General features: G+C 34.2%; 1 protein-coding gene across 1 annotated transcript; it reads right to left on the reverse strand.

Moving 5' to 3' along the window:
- Nucleotides 1-4,918: 4,918 nt before the first annotated feature.
- LOC104088944 (GDP-mannose 3,5-epimerase 1) lies at nt 4,919-9,040 on the reverse strand. Its single transcript, XM_009593734.3, has 7 exons — nt 8,930-9,040; nt 7,391-7,801; nt 6,411-6,504; nt 6,194-6,323; nt 5,975-6,107; nt 5,460-5,667; nt 4,919-5,380 (listed from the first exon to the last, which is right to left on the reverse strand). The coding sequence occupies exons 2-7, from the start codon at nt 7,798-7,800 to the stop codon at nt 5,225-5,227; spliced, it is 1,131 nt and encodes a 376-aa protein (XP_009592029.1). The 5' UTR covers nt 7,801; nt 8,930-9,040; the 3' UTR covers nt 4,919-5,224.
- Nucleotides 9,041-13,779: the final 4,739 nt, after the last annotated feature.

Raw genomic sequence — 13,779 nt, forward strand, 5'->3', positions numbered from 1 at the left:
GAAACCGACAAATCGCACCAACCTGATAATCCTAATCAAATCGAGAAAAAAAACCCGACTATGGTTTGGTGTTGGAAAAAAAAACCCGACCATATTTGGTTTGGTTTGGTTTTAACTAAAAAAAGTCAAACCGAAACCAAACCAACCCGACATTATATGTATAGAAGTTTCAAATATATTTAATACATAAAAATATTTATTGTAGTGTGGTTTATAAATATTTCTTAAGTTTTTTCATAATTTTATCTTTTAACATATTATTTCAAGCTTGGACTTATAATTTTTGGATGCTCCAATAAGTTTTATAGTCCATAAATAATAGTATCTCAAATAAATCCTAAACCAAAATCAAATCAATACTACTACTAATAAAACATTCAATTCAATTGTACTATGAATGAAAATAGTGTTGGATATCTATTTTTTAGTTTTTTTTATGGTTTGGATAAAATGTATAACTTATTTTTTTTTAGTAGTTAGTCATGTATAATAATACTTATTAGTCGTAATTTTAAATTATGTTTGTTTTCATTATGGCTTATTAATAATATTAATTTTATGCAACTTTATTATCTTTATTGTTGAATATTTTAGTACAATGCCATGATTCATCTCATATTTATGTTATTTTATTGAAAAATATCTTATATAGTTCTGTCTTACTAGGATTAATTAAAGAAATATTTGGAGCACAAATTTTACGTTTTGTGCTATAAAGACTTTATGAATTTATTTTTTGAAAAAATCCGAAAAATCCGATTTTAAAAAACCTGAATTTTATTGATTTGGTTTGGTAATTAGAAAATTCGAACAAATCCGACCTATGTACACCCTGCTTCTGCTTATATGCATGAGTGCATTGTTCATCATTATTTGACACTTCTAAGTATATCTTCAGAGCTGCAGAACTAATAATTTTTTTTCAGGATTTATTATTTATTCTTTTAATCTCTGGTTATCACAATGAATTTTGTAACTTCATGTTAACTATAAGGTCCATGACGTAGGTCAAGAAGATAACTGGCGTACTTTTAAGCTGATAAACTTTAAAAAAATGAATATATATATATATATATATATATATATATATATATATATATATATATAGTGATATTTTAGGCAAATCTTACATAAGGAAAGGAAAAGTAACCTTCTTTCTAGTTTCGCATTATCATCTTTAGAATTTGACTCCAAACACTAAAAAAAAACTAAAATTAGCTATGAACTTCGTCGTTAAATCGTTCGTAGCTAAACAAATTTTTTTAAGAATTTGTGGCTAATCCGTCACTAAATACATTGAGAATGAGATTATGATATAATTAGCTTGTAGTACAGAAGATGACGGTGTTAGAATTAGAAGGAGTTGATAGCTAATATATTACTAATACCAATTTCAAAATAGTAATAGTTGTCCTGCATTTAATCTCTTAATTGCTATATAAGCTATCCAACTAGTTATTGACCTAATGCTTGCTTAAGAAACCTAAGATTGAACACTAACACAGGGTGTGTAGTACAGTCTTTTACTCCAACTATCATATTGTGATCTGAATTTATTATTTATTCATCAATCCTGGTTACCATTCATGTTAACAGTAAGTAGAGGCGGAGCCGAAATTTCAAGCTTATGGCTTAGTGATCCTAACCCTTTTAAATGATCGAGTTCTAAATTAATAATTTATATATATTTAATAAAAAATTTAAAATAAATACATGATTTGAACCAAAACTACCGAGTTCGGCCGAATCCGTAGTCAATAATGTGGCTCTACCTCTGACCGTAAGGTCCGTGATTGAGGTCAGGATGATGAGGACATGGTGAAGAAAATAACCGGCAATACTTTTAAGCGGATAAACTTTCGAAAAAAGAATAGATATAATACTTTAGGCAAATCGCTCATCGCTAACAGAATTTTTTGATAATCTGTAGTTCATTCATCACTAGATAGAATTAACAACGAATTTTTGTATTTAGCTACAGAATTGATTCGTCTTGAATTCATGTTTTAGCAGTAGTGAAACGAACTAAATGTAGTAGCATGGACAGGAACATACCATCTTCCCTTAAAATTGTACTCCTAGAAACTATCTAGAGAAAGACATTAAACATTACAGTATTTGCTTGCCAATTGGTAGGACAATTGGTACTTTGTACTACATTGGGAGTCAACAAGAAGATAAGGTTAAGGCTGAGAGAAGCAATTGTTGAGTGTTCCTATCAATAATCCTTCAAATTGATTGATTTGTAATTTGGATAGTTGGTTCATCAATTAAATATCCAACATTATATATTTAAAAAATCAATTCTTGAAATTTTATATAAACTTTAGTGCATTTTTATAGTAACCACTAAATCAGCCAGCATCAGCAGTCCATTTCCTTTGCCAAAAATCAAGCACAAGTAAAGGAGCAAGTGGGAAAATTGAAAACTTGTAATTAGTCTTGCTGTTGAAGTTAATCAACAAATGAACTTGACTATGATCCTCTAACTGCAAAATAATAAATATCAACTTGATTAGATTACTTATAATGTTATTATTTCTCAAGATTACTCTAGGAAAACTAACATTTAAATACTACCCTAAAGTTAGCTGCTACTCTTCTTGAACATATCCCACCTTGTTCTTTCTCCTCTCTGCTTTGTATTAGTAGTAATTATGTAATAAGATAGCAATAAAAAACTACTCCCTCAGACTCGAAGTTTAAGGAAAAAAATAAAGACTTATGGAATTTATGATCCTCAACAAGTCAGAACATTTATATGACTATAGTTCTTTTGAAACTTGTGGTGGTAAACATGCCAGAATATTTGTATGGTTATAAAAGCTTCTCACTGAGAGTAGAATTGAAAATTTAAGCTAAATTGTTTCCAAATTTAGAAAAGAGTCCTTTTTGGAACAGACCAAAAAGAAAATAGATTTACATAAATTGAAACGGAAGGAGTATTAGTTCTTAAATGCTGGGTAAATATGTCAATTGAATACCCTCCGTCGCTAGAAAATTATATTGTGCATATAGGTCAAATATTTTATTTTTTTATATAAAATACTAAATCTTACGAATCACGCGAAATTCCTGACTTCGTCATTGTTTAAATAGTTCGAATATAAACTTAGTATAGGTAGTACACCTAATTTTCATGGTACTGCAAGGGAACATAGATAAAAGTGACTTAAGGTTTTGACAAGAAGTTCAAAGTTCTGCAGCCTAAGGTCGTTGTAAAATTATAAAAAAACAAGAAAAACAAGAAGAATAATTAATTAGTGAGATTTTAAGGTTTGTTGGGTTGTTGAGAAAATAAGTAAAAGAGCATATGATTTTGTTGTTTGTAGTCAATAGAAATTTCAACCACTTTCAAGCAGCTAAACTTTACCTCTTGTTGTTACCAATAGTCATTTCTTAAAAGGAATGTCACACAATTTGAGTCTTCTGCCCTTATAGTTTCAACTGAAAAGCATTTGCTACATAAGTAAAATTGGTTGGAGTTTTAAAACTAACACATTCTTGGTAGATTTCATTGTATATAACGTTGGCAAGTTGAGTGGTTCCACCACCAAAAGTTATGATAGAGTGGTAAATCTTCCAATATCTTTAATCAGAGATTTCAGGTTCTGGGCATGAAATCGTCTTTGGCAGGGAGCGTTTTACTCCCCAAAGTGGGCTTTCCTGACGCTAATCTGAATTAATCGGACTCCAAGGTGGATACTGAATACCAGATGGAAACTAAAAAAGATAAAATTGAGTGGTTCCATTAAGTACCTACAGAACAAGACATCACTCACCTTTAGACACAGAGATACAAAATTGACCTAAGAAACTAAATCCAAACTCAGAAACTCCAAAACTTACTGTTTTTCTAAGAAAAAAGAAAGAAATTAAATCTATTTAACTGTTTTTTCCTAGGAGTAAAGTCTCATTCATGATGTACTGTCACAAGTAGAATCCAGAGATCAAAGTATACTGATGTAAATGCATTAATAATATATACATTGAGAATGAGATCATGATATAATTAGCTTGTAGTACAGATGATGATATTAGAATTAGAAAGAGTTGATAGCTAATATGAAAACAACTTATCACTAATACTGATTTCAAAACAGTAATAGTTATCCTGCATTTAATCTCTTAATTGCTACATAAGCTATCCAACTAGTTATTGACATAATGCTTGATTAAGAAACCTAAGATTGAACATTAACATAAAGTGTAGAACAGTCAAAACCTCTCTATAACGGTCATCCTCTACAATAGCACTTCATATAATGGCCAAGTTTTCTTTGGAACCAATTTTTCATGCTATGTTATAATATATATATTTTCTATAAGAGCACTTCAATACAACAACCAAAAGATATCAGAACAAACGAGACTGTTATAAAGAGGTTTGACTATACAATCTTTTACTTTGCTCTTACTATGTGTCCTAGTTTCACACATAAGCTCCTTCTTAAATGTTGGAGATCAAACAATATGTTGGTTATGTGACAAAAAAAGTAGAGAAACACCCAACTTCTAACTTAATTGGTCAGCAAGAAAAGAGAATCTGGGTTTTGAACCATAGATTATCTGAATAACTATGCTTAAGAGTTCAGACAAACAAACCTTAACTGTTCTAGTGCCTCAAAGAATCAAATTATCTACTCTTGTGAATTTCCATATAGACTTACCTCAAACATTGTCTATGGAAAATGACTTCCGTCGTACCACACTGAAGTAAAGGTTCCAAAAGATTTGTCTTACAGAGACGGAGTTATAAGGAACAACAACAACAACATACCCAGTGCGGTCCCACAAGTAGGGTATGGGGAGGGTAGTGCGTATACCTTACCCCTACATTGTGAAGATAGAGAGGTTGTTTCCAATATACCATTGGCTCAAGAAAAGCATGTAAGACAAAATTATAAGGAGTCCGAAATTTCTTTTTTTAAAAGGAGCAAGAAAATGATAGATTGATAGCAAATAGCAAATCCGTGTCCTGTATAAACTAGGACAATACCATAAATTCATTGAGACAGCGAAAACAAATCACAGAACAGAAGCATCTACTAAATCTCTCGGCATTCTTTTATAGGTGCAAGGAGGGTGAAGTAAAATAAAAGCTTTGGCACAGAATATAAATATATATCAATAGGTAGACATTCCACGCGACCAAAACATGGTGGAACTAACAAAGAAGGCCGTTGTGCATACTGAAAGATTCAGTCACCTGGCTTCATCTACTTCACTCTTTTCCGTCAGCAGCACGTAGAGATCCCAATTGAACTGGAGCTTGTGTTCCCACAACTTTCGATGACCCATAAACGGACACATCGGCACCCTGTACCTTCTCTTTCTCGATTTGTTCCTTGATCCAGAAATATGTAATTCTCAACCCATCCTGAATCATTTGGAACACAGACATTAGAAGTGCATCACTTATACAATAACATAACTCTCAAACAAATGCCAAACGATACCTTCAGTTTCATACTAGGAGCCCAACCAAGCTTTTCCTTGATGAGAGTGTTGTCGGAGTTTCGGCCGCGCACGCCCTCTGGTCCGGGGATGTGATGAATAGGAAGCTTCTTGTCCTCAAAGCTGAGGACCATCTCCGCCATCTCATTCATGCTTACCATCTCATCGCTTCCGATGTTCACTGGCTCTCTAAAGTCTGATTTTGTTAACCTAAATAGGAATAAATTAGTTTGAGCAATGGAAATGCATTTCCCAAAACAAAGTTTAACCAGTTCCCGGTTACTAAAACATCACCAATTAGGACTAGCAATGTTCAGAAGGTCCTCCATTTCGTTTTAGATTTCTTTCTTGTGAGGTCTGGGGGCCAAGGGGGGTGTGTTTTAGAAGAATATTTTTTTTTAAATACCAGAGGCGTAGACCAAAACTATGCTAAAATCCCTTTTTGTATCTTTTGCCAAGATTATTGAGGTGCCACAAGATTCCTGAGAAATGCTATCATGCTTAGAGCTCCACGTACCTGAGAACACCCTCAACACATTCATCAATGAAGGTGAAAGATCGAGTTTGCTTTCCATCTCCCCACATCTCGAATTTATCAGTGGAAGTTTGGGCTTTTCTACAAAAAGCTGCTGGTGCCTTCTCGCGTCCACCTGTAGTTTTAAACAAAAAGTTGATGATTTCATGAAAAAAATATAATGACAATGCAATGACATGTAATATAATTCATTGAAATTACCTTTCCATGTCCCAAATGGGCCATAAATGTTATGGAAACGTCCAATGCGACACTCAATTCCGAAGTCCTTGTTGTAATGTTTGCATAACTCCTCCGTTGCCAACTTTTCTAAGCCATAAGCATCTTGAGGCTAATACAAAAATAAAAACTGCCATTAATGCCACAAATGATCAAATTCCCAAATACAGCAAAGGTTTAATGGATTTAAGATCAAAACCTCTGCAGGCCAAGCATCAGACTCCTTTAAGCTGACGTTAGTTTCCAACTGCTTAAATTCAGGATAGATGCAAGCACTGGATGCATAAAAGAACCTGTAACCAACATTTGAAAAGTTAATATCTGGAACTAGTACTGTCTCTTAGCTACTATAAAGTCAACAGAGGAGACGAATATGAAAAACCAGAAACAGCTACAAGGTAGAAAAGTTCCCTGTGGTGGCATTAATGACACAGCAAATATACTAAGAGATCAAAAGCTAGAGAAATCAACAGCATGAAAAATGTGCTTCTGAACCAGATTTTTGAGTCTATTCCCGCAAAGTCCACAACCTTGAGTCACAGGTTCAAATCTTGTATTTGCAACATCTTGTTTTGCCTCATAAAGGAACATAGCAGCAGATTGTGGTGCTCGAAGAGAAACTTGTAATAATATTTTTCTTTATTTTACTGTATATGAGAAAAGGTTTATGGATGTACAAGATTTGGCAGCAAATGCAGAAGGACGAGACAGAACCAACATAAGGAAAGGTCAAAGGAGTGCGAGAAATAGATTCAATTTCGTCATCTTTCAATACATAAAATCTAGCAAAACAAATTGATAAGAGTAGACTCAACCATCTACAACAAAATTGCAGCAGTAGTAACCTACACCCAAAATTATGAATAGCAATCTATATCTGTGTGTGTTTATAAATATTATTGTTTTCTTTTACTCTCAGGTCATTGGGGCCATCGTGTTGCGGAGGAGATTTTTAAAGCATCGAAGTTAGATGGCAACATTATCTCCGCATCTTCCCACCTATCTAAGGTAAGTACTTCATCGTTTTAGAACGAAGGAATGCCAAAAGATGGTTAGGCATAAGTAGTATTGCAAGTGAAACCACAAAGCCCTTGAATAGTGCATAGGTGTCTTGCATTAGAACAGTAGTCTGACGCTAAGAACTAAACAACACTTAGAAAGAAGCAAAGATTGGCTAACCTCTTAACACCAGTGATTCTTGAAGCCTCCATCATGTTAAAGCTTATCATAGTGTTGTTATACATGATCACCGAGTGGTTGGACTGAATGAAGCCCATACCTCCCATATCGGCAGCGAGATTGAACACATGATCAACTCCTTTAGTGACTTTCAAACAGTTATCCATAACCCTGAGATCAACAAGATGGAACTCGTGACAGAACATGTCCTCAGACATATGCTCATTCTTCTTCCAGTCGGAAGCAATAATGTAATGCCCCTCGGTCTTAAGACGCCTTGCAATGTGTGAGGCAATGAATCCACCAGCTCCAGTAATAGAAATTCGGAGCTTCTCTGAAGGCCAGTAGGGTTCCCTCTCAAGGTTTTCATATGTGTATTCTCCATAACTGGTTCCACCGGAACTTCCCATTCTATGCATACATAAATCAAATGGAAAATGTGAGGAATCCTAGGCCAAATAGAGGAAAGCACGAGCCTAGAATCAAAATACTCGTAGACAAAAGGGCCATCATAAGGGAAGTGAATCTCCATGTGGTTAATACAGAAACAACAAGTTTAAAGACATATATCCAGGTGGACGAGGGACAAACTCTAGGACTAAAACACAGAAAGGAACATCAAGAATGAACTTTTATCTGAATATACTATGAAATAAATCAAATAAATTAAGTTAAAAGAAAAGGGAAACGGTCAAATTTGCTATTCGAAATTGCTCAACTTTGCCACTAATTATATTTTTGGTATAATCTCACCCCGCCATTAGGAAAAAGTCTCATTTTTTGCCCTCGACCTCTACCGAAGATCCAATAAGGGTAATTCCAAAACCTAGTCAAAAGTTGAGAGGTAAATTTGGACCTTTTTCTCGAAGAATTTGAACACGTGGAGTATTTCACGTTGAAGCTCCACTAATGACAAATGGCAACACTAATAATTTGCTAACGGCAAGGGCATGAATAGACTTTAAAAGTCTAATGGAGGGAAAAATTGAGTCATTATTAGGAGTACAGGCCAAATTTAGACCTTCTCCACACTTAAAAAAAAGGAGAGAAACCACTCCATCTCAGACAAGACAAAACTAAAAGGTTCATTTTTTGACAAAGAAAACTAAAAGATTCACTTGACAAAGGCATGCTATTATCACAGCATTAAGATATATTTGCAGAAAAAACAAGGGACTCTACTCTATAAACAAAACTAAAAACTAATTCAGTTCAGAACATCAATAAATTAAGCAATAAACGTGACAAGAATACACATAAACACCCAGCTTAAACAGAAAATTGTATTGAAACTTGCAGCTAATATGCAGAAAATCAAGAAAACAAAGATAACCAAAAAAGATAATTTTTTTATTTTTCACACCCCAAAAAAGAGAAAAGAACAGAAAAGCACACTAAAACCTCAAAAGCTAAAAGATGAAAAGCAAATTACATTAATGACCACTTAGAACCCCAGCTATTAAAATTACAGATTCAGAGAGAAAACAAATCCAAAGTAAAATTTCAAACACAGAAAAGAACAGAGAGAATGCCAAATACCTTGATGCTGAGGTGTTGAAGGAGATGGCGAAGCTCAATGATAAGGGGCTATACTTTTTTTGTAACAGATCTCTGATTTATAGCCAATATATAAATATAAATATAAATATAAATATAAATATAAATATAGTTAGTCAATAATTTCCAAGTTACAGGGGGGGTTCTTGGTTTAAGTTTAAAATAGTAAGCATATAATTATGTGGACAGAAAAGTGTTGTGTCTGATCTGGAATTTATAACATAGGAAATAGAGTCGGTTTGAACTATAATCCATTTTCATCGGTCTATAATAATCCTAGGCCTTGAAAAATGAAAACTTTCTCTGTGCAATTTAAAGTTTATGAGTTTTATGAGTTTAAAATAATATTATACTTATTAATTATTTAAGTTATTAGGTTCATGATTTATTATATGTTTATATAATTTAGTGATATATATATATATATATCTTTTGCTATATATATATATATATATATAAGTCCAAGTTAAACAAGGCTATCTACTACGCAAGCCCACCTCTTTTTGTTTGAACCCTATGTAGTGAAAGATACGAAAGGGCAGGCTACTTCAAAACTCAAATTATTCTCTTTTTGGATCTTTCTTTTTCTTTAAATATCTAAAATTCACTAACTTAATCCAATTTTATGTCTCTCATGACCTATTAAAAGATAGTATAAGCTATTTCCGTCAGGAATTTTTCTATTTTCAAAATTCGAAATAGAAAACTCTAATTAAAAGTAAAATTTGTACCACTCACTTTACTCGTCCTTTTTGGTTTGTTAAGTAAAAATTGAAACCTAATTTTAAACTTAATTAAGTATTGATTCTTTATTTTTTTTAAATACAATATTATATATTTAAAATATTACATAAAGATACGAGTATAAGTTAAAAGCAAAGAAAAGAATATCTACTCTCCAACTAGTAATGGGAAAAAAATAAATGAAAGAGGTGGAGTAGATTGAAATTTTTTATAGTTCGAATGATTTTGAATCTTTGATTAACCAATTAGCATCTTTGACAACTATCCTCGTACCTACGTGACCACAACAACAACAACCCAGTAAAATCTCACTAATGAGATTTGAGAAGGGTAGTATGTACGCAGACCTTACTCCTACCCCGAAGGAGTAGAGAGGTTGTTTCCGAAAGACCCCCAGCTAAAAAAAAAAGAAAAGAAAAGACAAAAGGAGACAATATTAGTATCACCACAGAAATCATAGAAAAAATAGGAACAACATAAAATCGAGAAGAAAGATGCCAAGCAACCGCTCACATCTCCTTACCGGAGCATCTGGGCTTCTCCTCTGAACATGCACGAACCATCTGAGCCTCGCTTCTCGCATCTTGTCATCAATGGGAGCCACATGCATATTCTCCGGAATATCATCATTTCTAATCTTATCCATCCTAGTGTGCCCACACATCCACCTCAACATTCTCATTTTTACTACTTTCATCCTCGGGATATGTGAGTTCTTAACATGCCAACACTCAGCCCCATACATCATGGCCGGTCTAACTACAGCTTTATAGAATTTACCTTTGAGTATCGGTGGCACTCTCTTATCACACAGGACTCCAGATGCTAACCTCCACTTTATCCATCCTACCTCAATACGGTGAGTGACATCCTCGTCGATCTCCCCTCCCCCCTGGATAACCAATCTAAGGTACTTAAAGTTGCCTCTACTTGGGATGACATGTGATCCAAGCCTCACATCCATGTCCACTTCCCCCGGCTCAACGCTGAACTTACACTCCAGGTATTCCGTCTTCGTCCTGCTCAGATTGAAACCCTTAGACTCAAGAGCCTGTCTCCAAACCTCCAGTCTCTCGTTAACACCGTCTCGCGACTCATCAGTCAGAACTTGTCATCGATGAATACCATGCACCATGGCACATCCCTTTGAGTATGGTGTGTTAATGCGTCCATCACCAGGGCGAACAAGAACGGACTGAGCGCAGAACCTTGATGTAACCCCATTACAACCGAAAAATGATCGGAGTCGCCTCCTACTGTCCTAACCCGAGTCTTTGCCCCATCATACATGTCCTTAATAGCCATAATGTAAGGAACCGACACACATTTTGCCTCCAAGCATCTCCAGAGAACTTCTCTAGGAACCTTGTCATACGCTTTCTCTAGGTCAATAAACACCATGTGCAGATCCTTCTTCCTTTCTCTGTACAGTTCCACCAACCTCCTAACAAGGTGTATAGCTTCTGTAGTAGAATGACCCGGTATGAACCCGAATTGGCTATTGGATACAGACACCGTCATCCTCACCCTCGCTTCAACTACCATCTCCCACACTTTCATGGTATGACTCAATAATTTGATACCCCTATAATTGTTACAACTCTGGATATCGCCTTTGTTCTTATACAATAAAACTACCGTACTTCCACCTCCACTCATCCGATATCCTTTTCGCCTTAAAAATAACATTAAACAACCCAGTCAACCACTCCAAACCTGCTCTCCCCACACACTTCTAAAATTTCACCGGAATTTCGTCTGGCCCGGTTACTCTACCCCTACTCATCTTACGCATAGCTCTAACGAACTCCTCAACCTTGATACGCCTGCCGTACCCAAATTCACGGTGATTCTCGGAATGGTCCAATTCGCCTAGCAAAATATCCTGATCCCCTTCTTCATTCAGAAGTTTATGAAAGTAAGTCTGTCATCTCCTCTTAATTTGGGCATCTTTTATCAATACTCTACCATCTTCGTCCTTGATGCATCTCACTTGGTCCAAATCCCGAGCCTTCCTCTCTCTCAACTTGGCCAGCCGGAATAACTTCTTCTCCCCGCTTTTTTTCCCCAGTTCCTCGTACATACGACCATACGCCGCAGTCTTAGCTTCCGTGACCGCCAGCTTAGCTTCCTTCCTAGCTACCTTATAACTCTCCATGTACGCTCGCTTCTCCTCCTCGCCGATGCTCCCCACTAACCTCAGGTACGCCGCCTTTTTCGCTTCCACTTTACCTTGGACCATGACCACATGACCACAATCTTTCAAAAACAATAAGAAACGCATTATATAAAATATCATTAGTGTTTTGGTAACCAATTCTAGTAAATTAGTAAGAGTTGTGACGTCAAATATTCTAAATCATAAGGTTAACTCATTTAACTTTTAATCTCTCAAATATTCACACTTCGGTTCTTTAATATAAATTTGCATAAAAGTGTTTATAAATCACGTTTTTTAGAACTAAAAGTATTACATCGAAAATCTGAAAGAGAAAAAAAGGCACTTGGGACATAAAAGTATAAAGAAACCCATTATATTCTTGAGAAATAATAGATTATACAATAACTTTAATTGGCTTCATTAATTGCGAATGATATTTAAACTATTATGATCTGTCGACTTTGTATCAGATATTTTAAGATGCATTTTAATAAGAATATTAAATAACTTTATCAGTGTGAATATTTATTTTGCATGATAATTGATCTTCTTTGTGTTTTTTTCTGTTCTTTTTTATATATTTTTATTTCTTTCATTTTGTTGTAAGGAATAATGGAATCATGATTTGATTCCTCCAATAATTGGAGACTGAAAGAAATGACTGCTATTCATCGTTTAACTTTTGAAAAAGACTTTCAAAAAGTTTTGGAAAGGATCATACAAAATAAATACAATCAATAACAAAAAGAATTGTTAGCATTGATATTCTTTCCACCTAATATGTAAATGAACATAATGTTAGTAGTTAGAAAAGCCATGCAACTTGGCTTGTGTATTTCTCGCGGGATGGAAATGTTTAACAAAGAAAGAATAAGAACGAATTAGAGGATCAAAGTTTCAAAAAATCCCCCTGCTTAAGTCTGGATGGATAAAGTAATCCAATATTTTATTAGTAGAAAAAGTAAAAAATTACCCAATATTTTATTAGTAGAAAAAGTAAAAAATTACCGAATAAAATAGTCTAGAATATATATATATATATATATATATATATATATATATATATATATATATATATATATATATATATATATATATATATATAGTGTTTCAACTTGCAAATTGGTGTTTGTCGTGAATTCAGAACTTTTAATTTGAACTTGATTTTTTTTTTTGTCAAGTAAAAATATTAGTTAGAAGGTATATTGTCACGACCCAATTTAGGATCATGACCGACACTTAGGAGCAAGTGCCCCCAAGTAAGCCTCATCGGTATTTTACAGAAAATCGGACAGAGTTTCCTTTGTTTTTGGACTATTCCAAAAATTTCCCTGTCTCAAATTAACAACCAAACACCCTAATATCAATCCAAATAACAATAACTTAATCAATTAACCCAAAAAAATATCTACCATTAATAGTCTACCCACTTACAGCTAGAAATACTAATTTATCTCCAACTTTGATAATAAAGAGCGATACCCAACATAAGTTTATAATAACAAACGAATACTCATGACATTAAAAGAATGACTATGGAGCGACTCTAAGAGTTCAAAGAAAAGACCATAACAATAAATAAAATCTTCGCCCACGCGAACAAGTGCGAGGCTCACCAAGAACTATCAACCTGTGCGCTCTAATTAACGAAATCCTCGCCCACGTCAACTGCTGTCTCTGTAAAAAAAAATTAGCAGGGAATAAGCCGCTAGCTCATTGAGTAATAACACTTAACCACAATCGTTTTTAATTGGGGACAAGTCAGAAAACATGCTACTATATTAAACGAAAATATCATAAGAATGCCCTTTCAGAAACAATAAATTATTTTCATTCTCGTCATGTAATATAATTCAATTGACAATTCAGTAATAAGCTCGGTAGATACTGTATAATATCAATATTCATATTTGGGAGGTTTAAATGA

Source organism: Nicotiana tomentosiformis, chromosome 9, assembly GCF_000390325.3.
Source record: "Nicotiana tomentosiformis chromosome 9, ASM39032v3, whole genome shotgun sequence".
In the NCBI taxonomy this organism is placed as follows: Eukaryota; Viridiplantae; Streptophyta; class Magnoliopsida; order Solanales; family Solanaceae; genus Nicotiana; species Nicotiana tomentosiformis.